Genomic DNA, 19,296 nt, shown 5'->3' on the forward strand with positions numbered 1-19,296 from the left:
TGCTAAAAGCCAAGAAAATTGACAATGTATTATTTATCCAAATGAGGGCCTATTACTAAGCTCTTTTTCAAGAGAATAAAGAAAGAGAGGATAGACAGAATATTATAAGGTTGATAGTTTTAGTATAAATGAATTGTTTAATAAACAGAAAAAGAGTTGAAATAAAAAAAACGAAGAGTATTCACAAGTTGCGCACGCTTTGGCGGTGTTAACAAGTACTATTTTGGATTTTATAAAACTCATCAAATAAAAAACAACATTACAGTGAAACCTGAATTTTATACGATACTGGATTTTTATTACGATAACCTCGATTTTACTATGGCGTCCCTTTCTCCCGGCGAAAATACAGAGAAATGTATAAGAAATTACCTATTTAATAATATTGGATACAAACGATATTCTCGATTTTACAAATCTGTAAAATCGTACGCGTAATTTTGACCTTCGATACAACGATATATTATTGATTTTGTCTATCAACAAAGAGGGGGGGGAGGTGGGGAGTGCGAAATCCTAAAAAAGAGGACCTATTTTTCCGGGGGGGGAGGGGTGGGAGGAGTGTGAAGAACAATTTAAGGGATTTTTTTTATGCCACTATAATTATCGGATTGAGCTTAAAAAAGTCAGACTTATAGATTAATGTCATACCAGATTGATTTGATCTAGAATCATAAATCACGTCCATTGCGAACCGAGAGTTGACTTTTTCGGCGTTGTGGTGACTCCACAGTATATCCAGTGAGCTCCCTGTGGATGGGAGCCCACGCAACGGAATTTCTTCTCAGCGGTTTGCATTGTAATGGAACCCTTTCCTTTGGTAAATCGTTGTACATGATTCACTCACAAAAATAGAAACTGAGCGAATGAATCAATGGCTGCTACTATAAGCTGAAAAAGGGCACTTTGGCCTCTAAATGGATCAGACAAAACCAACGGTAGGGTCTAAGTATTGAAAAGATCGGCGCGCCGATCAGCTTGCATGTCGTTTATCAGAACCTCATTTTACTTTCTTTAAGTTAACTTACAATTTAATCTACATTTGACTGTTCTTTTTATAGATGTATATTTGAAATCAGTATGCTATATATTAAAAAATTGTTGCATAGGATACATTTTTATGGAGTTTCTTTGTCGATCCCACTGATAATTACAGTAAAAGCTCTGGCTAAATTCTGGCGTGAGACTTGTCTTATAGATCGTTGAAAAACCTGATTCAGGGTAAAAGCTCACTATTCTGTAATTTTTTCACTATCAATACAACTGTAATATAATTTTTTTATCCACTTTATTTATATGGTTGCGCTAATGTCTGATTACATTTCCCATGCAATAACAGAAAGAAGGATATCTGAAAAAGTACAGGAATGTGTTCACTGGATGGGCCAAAAGGTTTTTCAAGCTGGAAAGAAGCTATCTGCATTACTTCGAATCCCCACATGTAAGTCTACATGAACAGCCAACTCCCTCCCAACTAACACTCTTATAAGCAAGAATGTGTTTACAGTTTACTTGTCTTAGCACCATAATTAATTGGTTCAGGCACATGCACAGGGACGTGCGCAGGGTGCATGCACCCCCCCCCCCCCCTTGGTCCCTAAAATCAGGTCATTTCTTATTAAGAAATCTTCAAATACTATGCTTTTTCCATATAATACCTATGACTGCGCACCCCCACTCGGCCAATCCTGGGTATGCGCCTGCATAACCAACCAGCAATCAAACTTATAAAGACAAGCGTGATCATCAAGGGCTTTTTTTACATCTTTGCCCTTCTATCAGTATACATTAAACGTGATGTGTATGTACATTAGTTCACCCGTTTTTTTTCTATTTGATATTAGCAAAGAACCGTGAAATGGGAAGTGAAACGAATTGAAATTGCAAAAAGGAAAGAATTTGCAAAGTGTTCACAATTTATTAAACAAGACACCGATCAATCTAACTAATGCCTCTTTAAGGCCCCCCAACCTGTTGGCAGTATAACAAGAGGTGATATTGCAGATGTGAAAGTTTCCTCACAATACCCAGGAAAAGAGAATGTTTTTGAGCTCTACACCAGATCAGGTCAAGTCTGGTACCTGCAAGCAAATTCTTATGATGACATGGTGGACTGGATGCAAGCTTTGTTGCCTCAAAAGTACTTCCCAAGGTTTCAGAATCAGGTAAGTACTGTAGAAACCCTCTGACTTACATATAAACAATTAAAGCTATTTGAGAGTTCAATTAAAATACATATTCTAGCTGCCTATATTTTGATATAGAATTCCTGAAAAAATTGTCTTTTTCATTAGGCATGATGAAATCTTATCTCTTAAAAGAACAATAAAGAAATTAATTATGAATAAAAAATATTTCTTATATTGAGGAGTGATAAGAAAGCCTGAAGGGGTAGAATACAGCCAAGGGATACAAGATTATGAAAAATCTTAGATCCATGACTGACTCACTGCTAGTACTTAATTCAATCAGCACCTTACATTGTTTCCCATGTCCATATATCTTAAAGTTTCTTTAAAGTGTTCTCTTTATAAACAGGCATCACCTAGTCAAAGCCCACATGCTTCTCCATCACTAGCCAATCAGGAACAAGCAGCCCATTCTCACCTCAACCAACAATGGCCGAGTCCCCAGGGGCCTGAGCACCACCCAGTGTGGCAAGGAGCACAGGGAACATATCTACCACCACAGCAAGGCACCCCTCCTATGCAAGGCCCTTATGGGCCCCAAGTATTTGATCCAAGGATATTTGCTCCTGGTGGACCCTTGTATGATCCAAGAGTTCACGGTAAGGTCTTGATATATGCTATGGGCCACACCCCTATGTAGATCTGTGTCAGATTTAAAGCCACATTGTCACCAGTTTACTTCCGGTCGATTACGTAACAATCTCTGATGATTTTTAATGGAAACTGTGAAAATAGATCAAAATTTTAAAAGCAGTGTTTTTTTTTAAGTTTATTCGAGGATTTGACTGATAATTTAGAGGGGATGGCCCATTTTGTAGCGTGGATTCTGATATATTCTTTTGTCTTTTGACGATTGAGGTTTCTGACAAACCTCCGGAAGTAAACTGGTGACAATGCGGCTTAAAGTGTCAACTTTTTTGTCAAATTTCAACTCTAATATTTTCTTTGTTATCCCTAATTCTAATGTGGTTTGATATCAGAATACTACTAGTGCCCTCCTTGTTAATTAAGGTAATTCCCTTGAAATACTTCTACAACCCAGATTTTTTTAAAACTTGGCATAAACAATATTGAAGTTAAGGGCTTTCAAAAAATGTAATAAAAAAATAGGGGTACCGACCTCGTTTTCACAACAGAGGGGCGTAAAGTTGACGCGTTTTTACTGATTGTGCGAGGAAAAATCCCAACTTTTAGTTTTCAAAAAGAGTGCCTATAGTCTTTAGAAAATTAAGTTCTGTTTGTCGAGCTACCAAAATCCGATCTCCCAAACAATAACCCGTAGTAGCTAACGTTCAAAACAAATCACATTTAAGAGATCGCACTAAAAGACATTGTTAAAAACTTGGCATAAACAATATTGAAGTTAAGGGCTTTCAAAAAATGTAATAAAAAAATAGGGGTACCGACCTCGTTTTCACAACAGAGGGGCGTAAAGTTGACGCGTTTTTACTGATTGTGCGAGGAAAAATCCCAACTTTTAGTTTTCAAAAAGAGTGCCTATAGTCTTTAGAAAATTAAGTTCTGTTTGTCGAGCTACCAAAATCCGATCTCCCAAACAATAACCCGTAGTAGCTAACGTTCAAAACAAATCACATTTAAGAGATCGCACTAAAAGACATTGTTTTCGCCATTATTTATACGGTAAGAAGCGCCATTTTGAAGTATTTTATGGCTTTTAAGAGAAAATAAACAAACTTCTACAACCCAACTTTTTTTCTTATTTCAGTATATCATTTTTCCGTATATATTTAACTATTTGAGCAAATAAAAAATGGGGGTAACCGACTTCGTTTTTCTGTCAAAGCTATTTTGAGTAAAAAAATGCATGCCTTTTGCTTTGTTTTCTTGTACAACTGTGGCGCGCGCGCACACTTAATGCCGGAAAATTCGAACAAACAACGCGCGTCACTATGCGCAGAAGTGGTGTGCAGTGCAATTCAAGGGAATTACCTTAAAGTAAATTATGGTCTAAAAATTGTCTGAATACTATTTTTTTCAGGTGGGTTACCATATTCCCCTCCACCACCCTACAGTGAAGCTGGCCAAGCCGAGCCTCTTCCAAGTAAAACTAATGAATAGGTAGACTTTTTTACAATATGTTAAGTAAAATAGTAACAGCATTATAAATGCTCTAAAAACACCAGGGGCATTTATATTATTTTAGATTTATATTACCGGAATTCCTTAGAGCTGGTAGGGTGGGGAGGGGGAAGGGCAAGCTTAGCTTAGGGCTGAATTTATTAAACAGGGTGTGTTTATTAGATCATTTACCTCTCTTCTAACAAAAGACTTTCTTTAGGGATGTTATAAATTCGCCTTATTTCGAATGCATGTGCTCAAAGCTTAGTCCTCTCTTAGCTAAAAAGGAATGCATTTTCAGAGACTCTTTTTTCTGTCTTTTTGTATAAATAACCCAAGGATCACAAGGAAGGGGGGGGGGGGGGGGGGTAAAAAACCCTGCTTGGCAGTCTTAAACTTATGGCCTTGCAACTTGAGGTGAGTGGGTAGAATGTCATATTTACCTGCTTGGGCTAATGAATGCTACAGTGCATTCAAGGCACCTAAGAAAGGAACAGATAACGGTACATTGTAATGTTATATGCCGGGTAAAATAAATGTTCCTTTCGATTCCATATAACCTGTGCTTTGGCTTTAGGATGTTATCGTTTGCATACCTATTGGTAGGTAATATTGATTTGTTTTCTAATAAATATAAAAAATAAATCGAGTAGCAAATTCCTCTTATTGCCGCTAGATACTGAATTACGACAGCGCAAATTCAGACGTGGTCGAGTTGTAGGCATGGGCAGCCGGCATACAACTCATGTCTGACCACGGATCACAGCGAAGATTGAAGTTCTTGGTTTTGTAGAGGGAGGAAGGACCCGGTGAAAACCCTCGGAGCAAAGGCGAGCACAACTAACTCAGCTCACTTCGAAACCGGGAATCGAACCCAGAACCCAGTGGTGAAAGGCACAGGCACTACAAAGCGACCCTAGGCTACCCTTCTGCTGTGTTTATAAAGCTGTTCAAAGTCATGCATCATGTTCCAGACCTGGGACTCTCTTCTCGACATTTTGGTTCGCGTGAAAGAGGGTCCAGTGTTTATTGCATGAAAATAATGAAAAAGAGTCCCAGATCTGGACTATGCACCACTTCGTCGCTGTGCGCGCCAGGTTTTGTGCTGCGCTCGATGCTAAGCGCGCTGAAATCCACGACTGTTTCCTCCATCGTGGCAAACATAAACGAACAAGGGCAAAAGTGCTTGAAGTGCGAGTATGTACGCGATTGCGTGACATCAAAAGTCAAAGATGGATTGCGACTTTCGGGTACGTTTCGGCAATCAAGCGCGTAGAAACTGTTTTTAACAGGACTGTTTTCAGGGCCGTAGCTGGGGGGGGGGGGGGGGGGTGGGGCACTGGGGGCATTGTGGCTCCCCTATTTAAAAAAATATATATAAGGAAATGACCAGTAAGGGCTTGGCTGTTTCCCAAATATTTTCTTAATGTTTTTCAGGGGCTCAGCTGAGCTCAACTGCACGCGCAGTCTCAGACAAAAAATATTTCTCTCTTTGGGACTTGAATTTCGTTGCTCTCATCTTCAATATCACCTACGACTTTGAATTCTAGCTTGCAACTTTTTTTTTGTAGACAAACAAAACCGACGGGTGGTGGATAAAAAAAGCATTCATGCTAACTGCAAATTGCGCGTGCAGCCTCGTGCACTCGCGCGCGCGATCAGCATATCCGTAGTTCCTCTGACCAAAAGCTTAATTCCAATTTTAAAAGAAATTTAGAACATATGAAATTTAGATATTAGCGAGCAAAGTTGGCTTAATTTCCGATCAAAGCATGACTTCTCCCTAAAAACGAGGAGAATTCTTACTTTGAACATTTGAAAATTGCACTTAAAGCCTCATATCTCGAAGACAAATCTAGGTGAATCGAGATGAGAGAGGAAAATCGCCTAAACTGTTATGAATCACGGCTAAAACGGGACCAGATCAATCTATGACAACAGCTTCAAGAAATTGGTTTTATTACAGATGTATTTGGTAAACAAATTAAAGATAATATTAGATACACGAACATTTCGTCTGGTTTGCCCGTGCCTCTTGTTATATTTCTATTTCTTGTTCAAAAACCCTAGCGATCACAGTACTGTGTAGTCTAGGCAAGAGGCTTAGTGATCGTGACAAGCCCGAGCCTTCTGAAGCTAACTTCGTGTTTAGGCATTGTCTAAAAGCGGAGCTCCAAACGACCAAATCCTTGCTTATTTTCACTTAATAATTTTAAAAATATTAAATATTACTATTATTTATGTTTTTGACCACGACAACGATTTCACAGATCACGCGACCAACTTGTTATACCCCCTTCCCCCCACATCTACATGACACATAACAAGTTTAGTTGTCATACGATGTTTCGGCGATGATGTCATGTGGATGACGTCACGTGACCATCTTACTGCACCCCACTTGAAACATAAATCACACCTACCGAGTTTTTGTTGTCTCACGATGTTTCTAAAAAAATACAAAAAAATTTTTATTTGATAACTTCAGCCTATTTTTGCTTCTAGTGACGTCATTGATGACGTCACAATCACTTGACTATATTGGTGTACCCCCTTGACACCTTCATGACACATACCAAGATTGGTTTCAATACGATGTTTTGTTCATGAGATATGGATATATTTTTCTTAATGAAATCGGAATTAGCCCGAGTATAACAGGCGATTTTATTTTTTAAAAGTCGGAGAGGAAAAATAAAACTACGCCTGACACAAATACTAGACTCGACGCCTGCCGCCCCTTTTCAGGCCGCTGACAAAATACATCGGCTGTCAATATGACTCGCGTGGCACAATTAAATGCCCAAATTATAAATAGTATTTATTTAAAGCAAAATCACAGTGGTGTTATATGCAAGGGTAATAATTTAGTAATCACGAACCACGGTGAGGTAACTTTATGTAAAATGATTTAAATGCTTTAAAAAAACTGAGAGGAAAACGCAAAGATAGTTCACGGCGCAAGAGATTTACAGTTTACCAATTTGACTGCAGATCCACACATCACCAAATTACAACAGGATATTCACATCACCAATTTACTAAACAGTAAACTCTACATAGAAAAACAGAAAAACCTCTGCTTGAACACAAATTTAATTATTTGATAAGCTCCACTCGATGGATACTTAAATAAATACTCCCTATACACATGTATATATAGCTTACGCTAGTAATGGGATGGACGATACGCTTCCCGGTATATATTTCATAGGGAACGATAATAAGTTTGCTTTAAGTGAGATCATCGATGACATCACACAACACGTGACCATATTGTTGCATCCCCCTTGACACCTACATGACACCTACCGAGTTTGGTTGCCATACAATGTTTCCTTCGTGAAATATAGATATTTTTTATTTTGATAACGTCAGCATATTTTAATAATAATAATAATATAATAATAATAATATCGGCATTTATATAGCGCCTCATCAATAATTGCCCTAGGCACTTTACAATTATATATCAATTAAATAAACATTACACAATTAAAAATTAAAAATCACCCTGAAAATACATTGTGTTTAATAGGAAATGTTACATTTATAAAAATCGATATTATAATTAAAATATAATACACAAAAACTGGAAATCGACTCTGCCAAATTTTCGTCTTTAATAAGACTTCTTCAGGGCAGACTGAAGAAGGTGAAACGTTACAAGCTTATTTACATCAGAATAGTGGCGCGAGACGCAAAAACATTACAAATGACAAAAACGCGCATTTTCTAGAATAGCGCGCGCTATGGATAAAAAGAATTTACACATCTCTACGTGGGTTCCTACTACAAAAAAAGTCATCACTATTAAGACCCCGCGGGTAGATAGACCTAACCGTTTCGCCGAAACATCGTTTAAATTCTTTTTATCCATAGCGCACGCTATTCTAGAAAATGCGCGTTTTTGTCAGTTATATATATATGTGTGTATGTAATGTATAATTAACGGTGATATTAAAAAAAATGAATTTTAAACTAATTATAAATTAAATGCTTCTTTAAAAAGGTGAGTCTTAAGGCATTTGCATGAAAGTATTGAGATTTTGTATTGTCCTTAAGTGAAATGGCAACTCATTCCATAGTTTAGGAGCCGCAAACGAAAAAGCGCGGTCACCATAGGTCTTCAAATTGCCCCGTTTGACCTGAAGGTATTGTTGAGAAGCAGACCGTAGTGATCGGGAATGAGTTTTATACTTGCATAGATCTTTAATATATGGTGGAGCCATTTCATTGAGAGATTTAAAAACAGTCAATAAAACTTTAAAAATTATCCGGTACTTTACTGGTAACCAGTGGAGATCTTGCAGGATAGGTGTTACATGCTCAGTCTTTTTTGTTAAGCTGATAATACGAGCAGCTGTGTTTTGAATTAGTTGTAATTTATGAATTTGGTAGTCAGGTAATCCATAAAGGAGGGAATTGCAATAGTCTAGTTTTGAACTGATAAAGGCATGTATAAGTATTTCTGTGGAATTCTTGTCAAGGTACTTCCTAATTTTGCCAATATTTCTGAGGTGGAATCTTGCAGATTTACATACCGTTTTGAGATGATCTTCAAAAGAAAGATACTTATCAAGAATTACTCCCAGATTCCGTGCAGCAGAGGCAGGTTTGATGATTTCATCAACCACCTTTACATGTTCAAGACTTGGGGCAGGACAGAACTTGGAGGAAAAAAGAATAAGTTCTGATTTATCATGATTTAGTTTTAGCCCATTATGCACCATCCAGGCATTGATCTCATGAACACAACATTCAACTTTAGTTTTAGCCATCAAAAGTTCATCTTGTGAATTACCTCGAAAAGAAACGTAAAGTTGTGAATCATCCGTATAAAGGTGGTATAGAATGCCATGTCATGCTATGATCTGAGCAATGGGCGAAGTATAGGCAAGATAGAGTAGCGGGCCTAGGACAGAGCTCTGAGGAACACCTCGTTCCAGGCTACGCAAAGATGACTTGCAGTCCTCAACCCGTACATACAGTTTTCGGGATGTAAGGTATGAGCGGAACCAAGCGAGAACATTGCCAGTCAGGCCATAACTCAATGAGAGTCGTGAAAGAAGAATGAAATGATCAACGGTATCAAATGCCGCCGACAGGTCAAGCAGTAGCATCAATACCGAGTTTCCACCATCAATGGTACATAAGATGTCATTCTGCACCTTAATAAGAGCTGTCTCCGTGGAATGGAATTTCTTATAAGAAGATTGGAGAGAAACATCCAAATTATTGCTAACTATATGCTTTGTCAATTGTTCAGCGACAGCTTTTTCGATCACCTTAGAAACCATCGGTAGGTTAGAAACTGGACGAAAGTTAGGGTAAAGTAGGTGATTGGCATTGTGCTTTTTCAATGAAGGGTGAAGTTCAGCAACTTTCATTGGGTCAGGCATTACACCTGATGAAAGCGAGGCATTAACAATCCTGGTTATTATAGGAAGGAGTGTACTAAAGCATCCCTTTAAGAGGAAGGCCGGCAAAGGATCAAGATTACAAGACTTCGATATAGGCTTGTGAGCTAGGATCTTAACATCATCTTCTGAAATTACATCAAATTCACTCATTTCCACTGTACACGTATGGTCACAATAAGGGTTGGGGCCAACCATGGTTTGCTGTTCCATTAGATCTAGATGGATTTTAGATATTTTTTCATTAAAGAAATCAGCAAAGTTGTTGGCTAACACCTCACTAGAGGATGCAACTGGGTAATATTGAACTGACTTCTTCTCAAGAAGTTTGTTTTAATGGTTTTGAAAAGAACCTTTTGATCCAAAGAATGCTCCTGTTTGATCGATGTGTAGTATGAGGTCTTTAGTGAATCAATAAGATTATTGACTACCCCACACTGGTAAGCATAATTAGCACGGTCAGTTGAAAGACCAGTGGAACCCCATTTCCTCTCTAAGCGCCGTCTCTTTCTTTTTTCCTCAGAGACCTCGGGTGTATACCAGGCAGCTTTTGGGCGAATGGTAACAAGTTTCGCCTTTAGTGGGGCATGCTTGTCTAACAGTGCCTTAAGGGTGTTGTCATACTTTATAACCAGGTTATTAATATTCACTTGTTGGTTTTGAAAAAGTTCAGAGTTGAGAAGGTCTTCAGAAAGTTGGTCTATGTCAACCGATCGAAGCTTTCTGAAATTCACGACTTTCTTCGCAAACTGTGGTTTGCAAAGGTCAAGTTCACAGTGTATGGCATGGTGGTCAGAAATCATCGGGTTCTGGACAGAAATCCCTTTGATGATGTCATCATCAGACCTAGTTATTACAAGGTCTAGGGTGTGGCCATCTTTATGCGTTATGCCTTTGACGTGCTGCTTTAGGTCAAATGCATTTAATATGTTGGAACACTTTTTAGCATATCTGTCATTAGCATAATCCATGTGGAGATTGAAATCACCAATGAACAATAGTTGACCATTAGACTCAGCGAGAACCTGCTCCAGTAATCGAGAGAACTCATCAAAAAACAATGTGTATGTGGATTCAGGTGGTCTGTAGACAACAAAAATCCTGAGCTGGACAGAATCACGAAGCCGCACATCCATGAACTCGAACGTGTTGAACTGTTCACAAATCCGGCTGATGATTTCAAGACGATCTTTAAAGAGCAGTGCAACACCACCACCTCTTGCATTTAGCCTTGGGCTGTGAAGAAAACGGTATCCTGTAGGACAAAGGGTACCTATTTCGACAGAATTGTAATTACCATTCTTAAACCACGTCTCCGTGATTGCCAATATATCTATGGCATTGTCCACCGTAAAGTCTTTTATAATTGGAGCTTTATTATTTGCTGATCTAACATTAAGGTGAGACAGACGCAGTCTAATCTTTTTGTTTATATTATCTTTGTTGGTATTGACAATAGGGATCGGGATTAAATTACTTGATCTCACCGATTTTCGTTTAGATTGAGACTCCACCAGTTTATCATTTGCTGGATAGTTATTGACAAGAACAGGGATGGGTTGCCTTACATTGTTCATCATCGAAAAGTTATATGTTCGATGAAGGTGCTGAGGGTTGTTCATCTCTAGCTGCCACTGTTGAGTATCAATAAGATTACGAGGGTTACGTGTCCGAGTCCATGTAGAACTACGAACTTTAGAGTAAGGTTATATATATATATATAGGTTATATATATATTTTTTTGCTTCTAGTGACGTCATCAATGACGTCACAATCACGTGACTATATTGGTGCACCCCACTTGACACATACATGACACATACCAAGTTTGGTTGTCACATAATGTTACGTTTAGGAGATATGAATGTTTTTATTTTAATTACGTCAGCCTATTTTGCTTCTAGTGACGTCATTGATGACGTCACAATCACGTGACCATATTGGAGCACCCCCCTTGACACCAACATGACACCTACCGAGTTTGGTTGTGAAAAAATGTTTTGTTTCAAGAGATATGAATAATTTTGCTTTTAATCCTTTTTTTTTTGCTTTAAGTGACGTCATCGATGACGTCACACAACAAGTGACCATATTGTTGCATCCCTGTTGACACCTTCATGACACCTACCGAGTTTGGTTGCCATATGATGTTTAGTTCGTGAAATATATATATTTTTTATTTTGATGACGTCAGCATTATTTTGCTTCTAGTGACGTCATTGATGACGTCACAAATCACGTGACTACAGCTTTGCACTTCCTTGACACATACATAACACCTGCCAAGTTTGGTTGTCATACGATGCTTTTAAGGGACGGACGGACATCGCGTTACGAAAACTCGAATCGATGGGTTACCAATATTTGTTACCATGTTTTATATACCACTTTTTCTTAGGTATGGGGCTCCGCTCACGCGGCGCTTCGCGGAGCTCCGCTATAAAATAGAAAAAGGGACTAAAACAACGCTCGATTCCATTGTTCGAAAACCTGCCTAGTTACGGCCAATGTTGTGATGTTGGTGTGAGACATGATTGAAGGGGGGTGGACGTTGGGGTTTGCAGTATTGGCCTGTTTTGGTACGATATTGCGGGAAAAGAGCAAAAGACATGCGGTATTGCGGTGAAGATAAATATTGCGGTGTTGCGATCAGTCCTGCGTTGCGCGGGATTTGCCCGTGGTACGGAATGATCTAGCGGGAAACCTAGAAAATGTCGAGGTGTCGCACATATCCTCTTCAATATTTCGTCCCTCAGTGCGGTAGACGAGATTAACGATATTTTTCTCCGGTATTGCGGTATTTTCCAAACTGTTGTGCGGTATTGCGATAATTATTGATTAGTTGACAGCTCACTTTCTCTTTGAACTTATCTCGCAGCCGACACACGCCCGGGCATGCGACAAGTGTCGGGATTCAAGTTAATCGGTTCTTTTAGTTCTTTTATCCTCAAATGACAAACCTCGAAAGCCATGATAAGCAAACATCGGATCATAAGTCGTCAAATAATTCTTTGATTTTAACTTAAAAGGTTTCAACATTATCGTGTACACGTGTACGCGAAAAATCATGGCCGCTTTTGTATCGCTGACTGCCAAAGGTAGGTTAAATCTTAGTATCCACAGACAGACGGCAAAGGCAACGCATGTAGACTACTAATTGCGCTTCAGGGGAGGGGACGGGAGATTTCGTTTCCAAGATGGCGTTGGCATGTTCCACAGGAAACCCAAATCGACACGATGTCCGAAATTAGTGTTCGAACAAGGGGCAACTGTAAAAAGGATTTCGCTAAGGAAACGCAGAAGACATTTCGGATTAAGGTTAGGGGCATTCTTATATGCATTCTTTTTAATAACGATTTTTATAAATAGATAGCTTTTGCTAAATTCTAAAGACATGCTAATAAAATGTCAAGGCTAAGATGGCAGCAAAATATTTTTTTCATTAGTGTAATTCAGCTTGTGTGTATTATTTCAGGTCACTGAATGTTTATTTATTATCCCGTGGGGGGGGGAAGGGGGGGGGGGGGGGCGTGAGGATACTGTGGAGGGGCCTCGAGAAATTTACTATTTCCGAGGTCTAAAGAAGGGGCGTCCAAAGTGTTTGGATTTTAAAAGGGGGGTCACTGATTCCTTTGGGTGTTGTCTTTACTATATAATGTGTGAAATCAGACTTCTTGGTTTAAATTGTCTCGGTTTGGGGGCAATTATTTGGCATGCACAATCCAGGAGTCATGGAAACGTATTAAGCCTCGTTTTATCAATGCAATGCAAAACTGTATACACCCTAAATACATCTTTTCATGGTTTCCGCTATATAATATTATAAAGTGTTTATGTTCAATATCTAAAATTATAAACAAAACGTTTCAATGCTATAAGCGCTCATTCTCCGTCATCAAAATCCTCGCTCATATCCGATTCGCTGCCTTCCTCGCTTTCTTTCTTTTCTATTCTCATGCAAGGAGAAGATCGAAAAGCCTTTTTTGCTTTTTTTACGGCATCTATAGCATCAACCATTATCAGGTTGCGACCTGGAGTTAGTCGCATCTTTGAGAAATTTAGTGCCTTCACTTTATCTGAAATTGATGTTTTCATCCAATTCCTTTCCCCATCACTTTTTGTCCAGCTTGCAGCTAATCTCTTGCACGTGTCATTGCCGTTCATTCCTTTGCTCATTTTTCTCCGGTTTTCGGGAGGGGGGGGGGGGACCCAAAATATGGGGAAACGTAAGGGGAACATGAAAAATTTTGTTACTCCAGAAGGGGGGTCAACTTATTTTATCCCTTACTTTTATTAAAATCCTCACGCCCCCCGCCCCCTCGGGATAATAAATGAACTTTCCCTTAGAATATATTTTAACCATTATTCACGTGTTTTACAAACGCACTGCTAAAACAATTTTCGTGATCGCTAATCGTAATTAATAGAATCTAATAATACTTACATTAATGTAAGCTAGCTATTTCTGGTGTTCTGGTACATTTAGTAACAAATTTCAGTTAACTGCTAATACTGTTTTCTAGCCTTCGGGGAGTCTATTGGCTAGATTAATTACTTTTTTCACTTTAAAAACAATGAAATGAAAAGATTGAAAATATTGTGTAAGTGAAAAGATTGGATTCAGAAAGTAAGTATTGTTTGCATGATATCAACAATTCCTGAAATAGTGCAGCAATTTTACATCTTACAGATGTTCATCTGATTAAAATGTAACCATTTGCTGGACGGTTGGATTGGCAGCCCAATACGCATGTATTACCTACAGATACTGATACATGGTTACTTCCAATACCAACAAAACTATCTGGACTGTTACAGTGGTTTTCCTGATTTCCAATAATGCCGATCCGAACACGTCTTGCATTAAAGCCATTTTGGTCACAATTAGCCTGAAGTTGTGAACCCTCGATAAGTCCCAGCCAATCATCGCGCGACATAGACAGATTCTTGAAATTGCCATCAGCGATGACGTCATAAAGGGACGCAGAGGGGTAGTCAAGGGTTAGCCACTTGATTTTGTCGCCGACTTCCATCCCCAAGCAGATCTGGTCAAACGGCACGCTCCAATAGGTGGACAGCTTGGTCTCATCGCCATCAAGACCGGTTAATCCTGCTTCAGGGTTATAGGCAAGCTTGTCTGACCAGTATTTGGAGCTGTACTGAAAGGTATTCTGGAAGGAGGTACCAGATGGAATACATATATAAACAAAATTATTTGTAAAAATTCTGGGGAGCAGTGTCTTATGATGAACTTGTTGCTGTTATTTGATCATATTATTTACTACTAACGGTTATAAGTACTAACTGAGGTACTGATTGAAGTCATTTTACTAAGTTATATATTTCTTATACCTGTCTGCCGTCTGTCTTCATGACCAGCGTCCATCCCCCACTTCCGCAGATACTTGACATGTGACAGTAGACACTGGTTTCTTCTGAGCCCACGGTAAACGTGTACGCCATGTTCGTACGATAACTAGCACATTTTGGAAAATCAATGTGAACTTACAAGTTAAAGCAATAGCTCAATACAGAGAAATATAAAAAGCGAAGCAATCTTATATCGGGCAACAATGAAACGCCACCCACCTCGTTTTGTTCAAGATATCTTTGCATGAAGAGATGTTCACTGTAACAAATATCAAATATATTTTTAGAAAAACCTAATAGCAGAATGAACCGTCCAATTAAAAATCATGGTAAATAAACGCAAGGTTGAAAAAAGTATGTTGTTCGCCTCTCTGTAAAACAGAGTAGTTGCGCTGACGTTTCGTAAAAACCGAAGAGGCGTACAGCATACTTTTTCAACCTTGTGTTAATTTATAGCTTGTCTACACCACGCCTACGCAGACCATCTATTTTGTTTTTTACATTGTCTGAAGTCTTTCTAGTTATACCAAAAAAAAATCGCGTGACCAAAGATGTTATGTGAGACCAACCTGTCCAGCCTTCGCAACGCATGCCGGTATTGAATGGCGGGCAGTGGCACTCGTAGCCTTGCAAGTTATCGATGCGAGTGCACCGCGCGCCATTCTTGCAGTTTGCGCACACATCTGAGAAGCTCTATAAGAAACGTTAATAAAATTACGAGAAAGAAAATCGCAACAACAGCTTATCTACCTTATTACACTCAATTTTCTCGACGTCAAAATTTCGCGATTTTGAGATGGCGATATTTCGCGACACTTTATTTTCGCGATTTCTCGATTTTGGAATAATAATACCAAGCAAAACAAGTGGAATTAAAATGTAATGTAATCCCCAAAACTGAAACAATTTGTAACAAAGATGCGATGGGCTTATCTTAGTTTCATATAAAAATATATAAATACAAGTCCAACTCAACCCCTTACCGTACTATATGTATATTAGAAGACTAAATAGACAAGGTTTTTCCACAAAGCTTATTAAACGGCCAATATTCCCCAAAAGGCATCTTGTTTACTCACTAAATTTTCGCGCATCCTAATTTTTGCTTCACTTAATTTTCGCGTCACTTCAATTTCGCAAATCTTTTAAAATCTCCAAATCCGCGCAATTAAAGTGACGCAAAAATAAAGTGTAATAAGTATGATAGATTCATCCTTTTAGAATCTTATAACATTACTATTGGATCTTGTTTTGACCTTTTTAAAGCTGGAAATGTATTAATTGAAACATCAGCTAACTATAGCAGTTATTTGTTATATGACCTGCTATTTTTCTTATAGTCACATTTGAAACACAGTCTGTATAGGTCTGTTTTACTGAGGCTTTTTCACACGAACCTCTTTGCACTTCTAGTAACCTTTGTCGCGCGACACCAGCTGCGACTTTTGCGGCAATTTTATCGCACACGAAATCTAGACAAACTTTTTCGCAGGCAGTTCGAGTATACTCGAACCTTCAGTGCGCTGCAATATAATAAAAATACTTGAATCACCCGTTAAAGCAAGAAATATCGGACGATCTGCTGCCATTTTTAATTCCAATTTAAATACGTTGCATCGCAGCCTATAGACCTGGGATGCGTCTCGTTTCGTGCGCACTGATAAACAAAGCCCAGGGATGAATGGGTGATAGGAATCGCTACTATACTTACTCGTTTATAATATGTCACATTTTCATTTACAGCAAGCTCAGTCTTCTCAATGACTGCTACGCTGCTCAGCTCGCACAGATTCATGGGATTATAATTTTTGTGGTAGTTTGCAGATCTGCACCGCGCGTCTGACAGGCAAGCGGAGCTGCACTCAAACGCATGCGCCACTTTCATATTTGCATATACACCCCTGGGAAGCTCAAAGCCTGGAGAGAAGAATATAAACAATTAGTTTTAAACTAGTTTGAGTTGATAATTTGCTATTGTTTCTTAGCGAGAACGGTAAAGGCATTCCGATCGTTTCATTGCGCGTGTTTGCTAGATTTCCCTAGTGCCCATGCCCCCGTCGCATTCACGGTAACTATGCAAGTATGTGCATGCTCGAGCTAATAGGACAAACAAGTTCGAAGTATCGATCATAGATTTATTTTATTAATAAACATGGATTGCGTCCCATAGCCCTCTTCTCTTCTCTTTTTCCCTCGAATCGGGACATAACAAATTCAAAGTCACCTAAAGATCCTCTGACACAGTTTTCTTTTATCAATAAACTTGGGTTGCGTCCCATAGCCTTCTTCACATTTATCCCTTCTTCCAACCGGCAAAACAGATACAAAGTCACCTAAAGACCTTGTGGCATCGGTCTAGAAAATGCTGTAATTCCCAGGCATCGATCACAGTTTTATTTTGTCAATACACTTGGGTTTGATTCCATTAGCCTTCTTCTCTCCTCTCCTTCAGGAGGTAGCCTCAGCGGCACGCGCGCATTGTCACGGTTTGGGGAGAGGAGTACAAGTGTAGACATAGATATTATACGAAACAAGGCAAAATCTCGACCACACGGAATATATATTTATAATTTTGAGATTTTCAAGAATAAAAGACCGCTTTTTGGGAGACAACGGCGCGCAAGGGTGGCTACACGATCTTACACGTCTTCAGGGGGATCCTTCTTCAGAATAACATATTTAGCGGAATGGCTCGGGGGCGATAAACAAACCTATTTTTAATTAATTTTTATACCAAAAGCATTAACGATGGTTCCAGCAAACAGTATTTGAAGTGTAAATGATTATGTTTACTTACAGACTAAAGTGATTCGCGGTGCGAAGGTCTTCATAACAATTGCTAGAGATGTTAAAAGTAACCTCAGAGACAGCTGTTTCATATTGTTTCCTGGTTATTGTATTGCAACTTGTTTTTCACGATGCGTTTACGTTATGACTTTTCTTTCTGTTTGTTTTCTTCTGTACAATCTACGGAATGATGGAATTTCCCTTGGTGGCGTTATTGTTTTGAATAAGGAATAATGAATTGTCACGATTTTTGCCAGTTTTTTTTATATTTGATCCGATAAAATGAACTTCCTTCAAATCTAAACTTGTTTTCAAGTTGGGAGTTTCTGTCATTGTTCTAACCCAAAGCACAGACTTTAAAAATAAAAATTAAGGCTTTATTGAATAATGTTTACACGTGTGTTATTTTTTCTCTTCTTTTTTTTGCATGGAGAAAATAACAGAAAAATGTGATCCCGTTCGCTTATCAAATAATAGATAATCGCTAGAATTAGGTTTGTCGTATATCTCATTCACAATTGCACCTCATTCACAATTTTCTTTGCACAGCAGAATTCTCTTACCTTCGATGGCGGAAAATGTCGCTTGTTTTTGAAAGTCGTCCCGGTCTTCCTTTGCTTGGCTTTGCTGCTGACCATAGATAGCACCAAGAAAAACAACAAAGAAAATAAATTGCTCCATTTTGACTGCCGTGAAACTCCTATCGCATTTCAATTAGTTGTGCAAGGTGTTTCAAAAACCTTTTTCTCGGTGTTTACGAGAAAACGTGTTTTTACCGCAATTTCTACAGGTGCATTCGTAAGTAAATTCCTGTGTCGCTGTAGTATGATTGGTAGACTACCTTTAAATAGGTCTTAAATGTGTAAAAACATTATGTTGTCATGGTAGCATTTGTCTCTATATTAGGTATGCCAGGAGAACTGGGTTGCATAATAATTAAACGCTGTCCAAACAAAAAAAGTTATTTGAGTCTTATGCTATACTGATTTTCATAGTGAGAGATAGCTTAAAAACCGTGGACTTAAAGCTCTACATTATTGTAAGGGAGTGGCGGATCCAGGGGGGTGCATCATCATGAATATTGGGAGAGGGGGACATACATCTTTTAAGATAATGGGGCCGACCACTAGTGGCCGGCGCCTGTGTGCTAGCGATACCTTACCGCGCCGGCAATTGACTTCTTGTCCAAAATATCGAATAACAAGCAGTGCTCTCTCAACAGAAACAAGTATGTTTCGCAGTTACCTCTTTATTTTCCCCCGAATCGAAAGATTCGGAAAAACAGCGTGAGGATGCTAAGCACTTGCTCTTTTAGAGAAAATAATAAATACGAAACAAAAGTAATATAAATACAAGCAAATAGCGTTTTTTCATTTCACGATATACAGTCGGAAATACTTTTCAGTCATTCCTTTGAATTTCGATCTCGTCTGTTTTGTGACGCAATCCTT

The 19,296-nt window shown here is 38.7% G+C and overlaps 3 protein-coding genes across 4 annotated transcripts; 1 reads left to right on the forward strand and 2 right to left on the reverse strand.

Moving 5' to 3' along the window:
* Positions 1-778: 778 nt before the first annotated feature.
* LOC5500726 lies at positions 779-4,913 on the forward strand. Of its 2 annotated transcripts, none has more exons than XM_032369126.2 (5): positions 779-938; positions 1,340-1,441; positions 1,962-2,165; positions 2,539-2,788; positions 4,189-4,913. In XM_032369126.2, exons 1-5 carry the CDS (start codon positions 918-920, stop codon positions 4,266-4,268), a joined length of 657 nt encoding a protein of 218 aa, XP_032225017.1. In that variant the 5' UTR covers positions 779-917; the 3' UTR covers positions 4,269-4,913. The 2 variants fall into 2 exon arrangements, with proteins under 2 accessions (XP_032225017.1, XP_032225018.1); XM_032369127.2 differs by having other exon boundaries at positions 4,223-4,913.
* Positions 4,914-9,957: 5,044 nt separating this feature from the next.
* Positions 9,958-11,310, reverse strand: LOC125568402. Its single transcript, XM_048730668.1, has one exon. It carries the CDS (start codon positions 11,308-11,310, stop codon positions 9,958-9,960), a length of 1,353 nt encoding a protein of 450 aa, XP_048586625.1.
* Positions 11,311-13,424: 2,114 nt separating this feature from the next.
* On the reverse strand, positions 13,425-18,664 carry LOC116607446. Its single transcript, XM_032369167.2, has 6 exons — positions 18,409-18,664; positions 16,770-16,975; positions 15,628-15,751; positions 15,278-15,317; positions 15,041-15,164; positions 13,425-14,859 (listed from the first exon to the last, which is right to left on the reverse strand). Exons 1-6 carry the CDS (start codon positions 18,524-18,526, stop codon positions 14,383-14,385), a joined length of 1,089 nt encoding a protein of 362 aa, XP_032225058.2. The 5' UTR covers positions 18,527-18,664; the 3' UTR covers positions 13,425-14,382.
* Between the last annotated feature and the right edge of the window lie 632 nt (positions 18,665-19,296).

Source organism: Nematostella vectensis, chromosome 7 (genome assembly GCF_932526225.1).
Source record: "Nematostella vectensis chromosome 7, jaNemVect1.1, whole genome shotgun sequence".
In the NCBI taxonomy this organism is placed as follows: Eukaryota; Metazoa; Cnidaria; class Anthozoa; order Actiniaria; family Edwardsiidae; genus Nematostella; species Nematostella vectensis.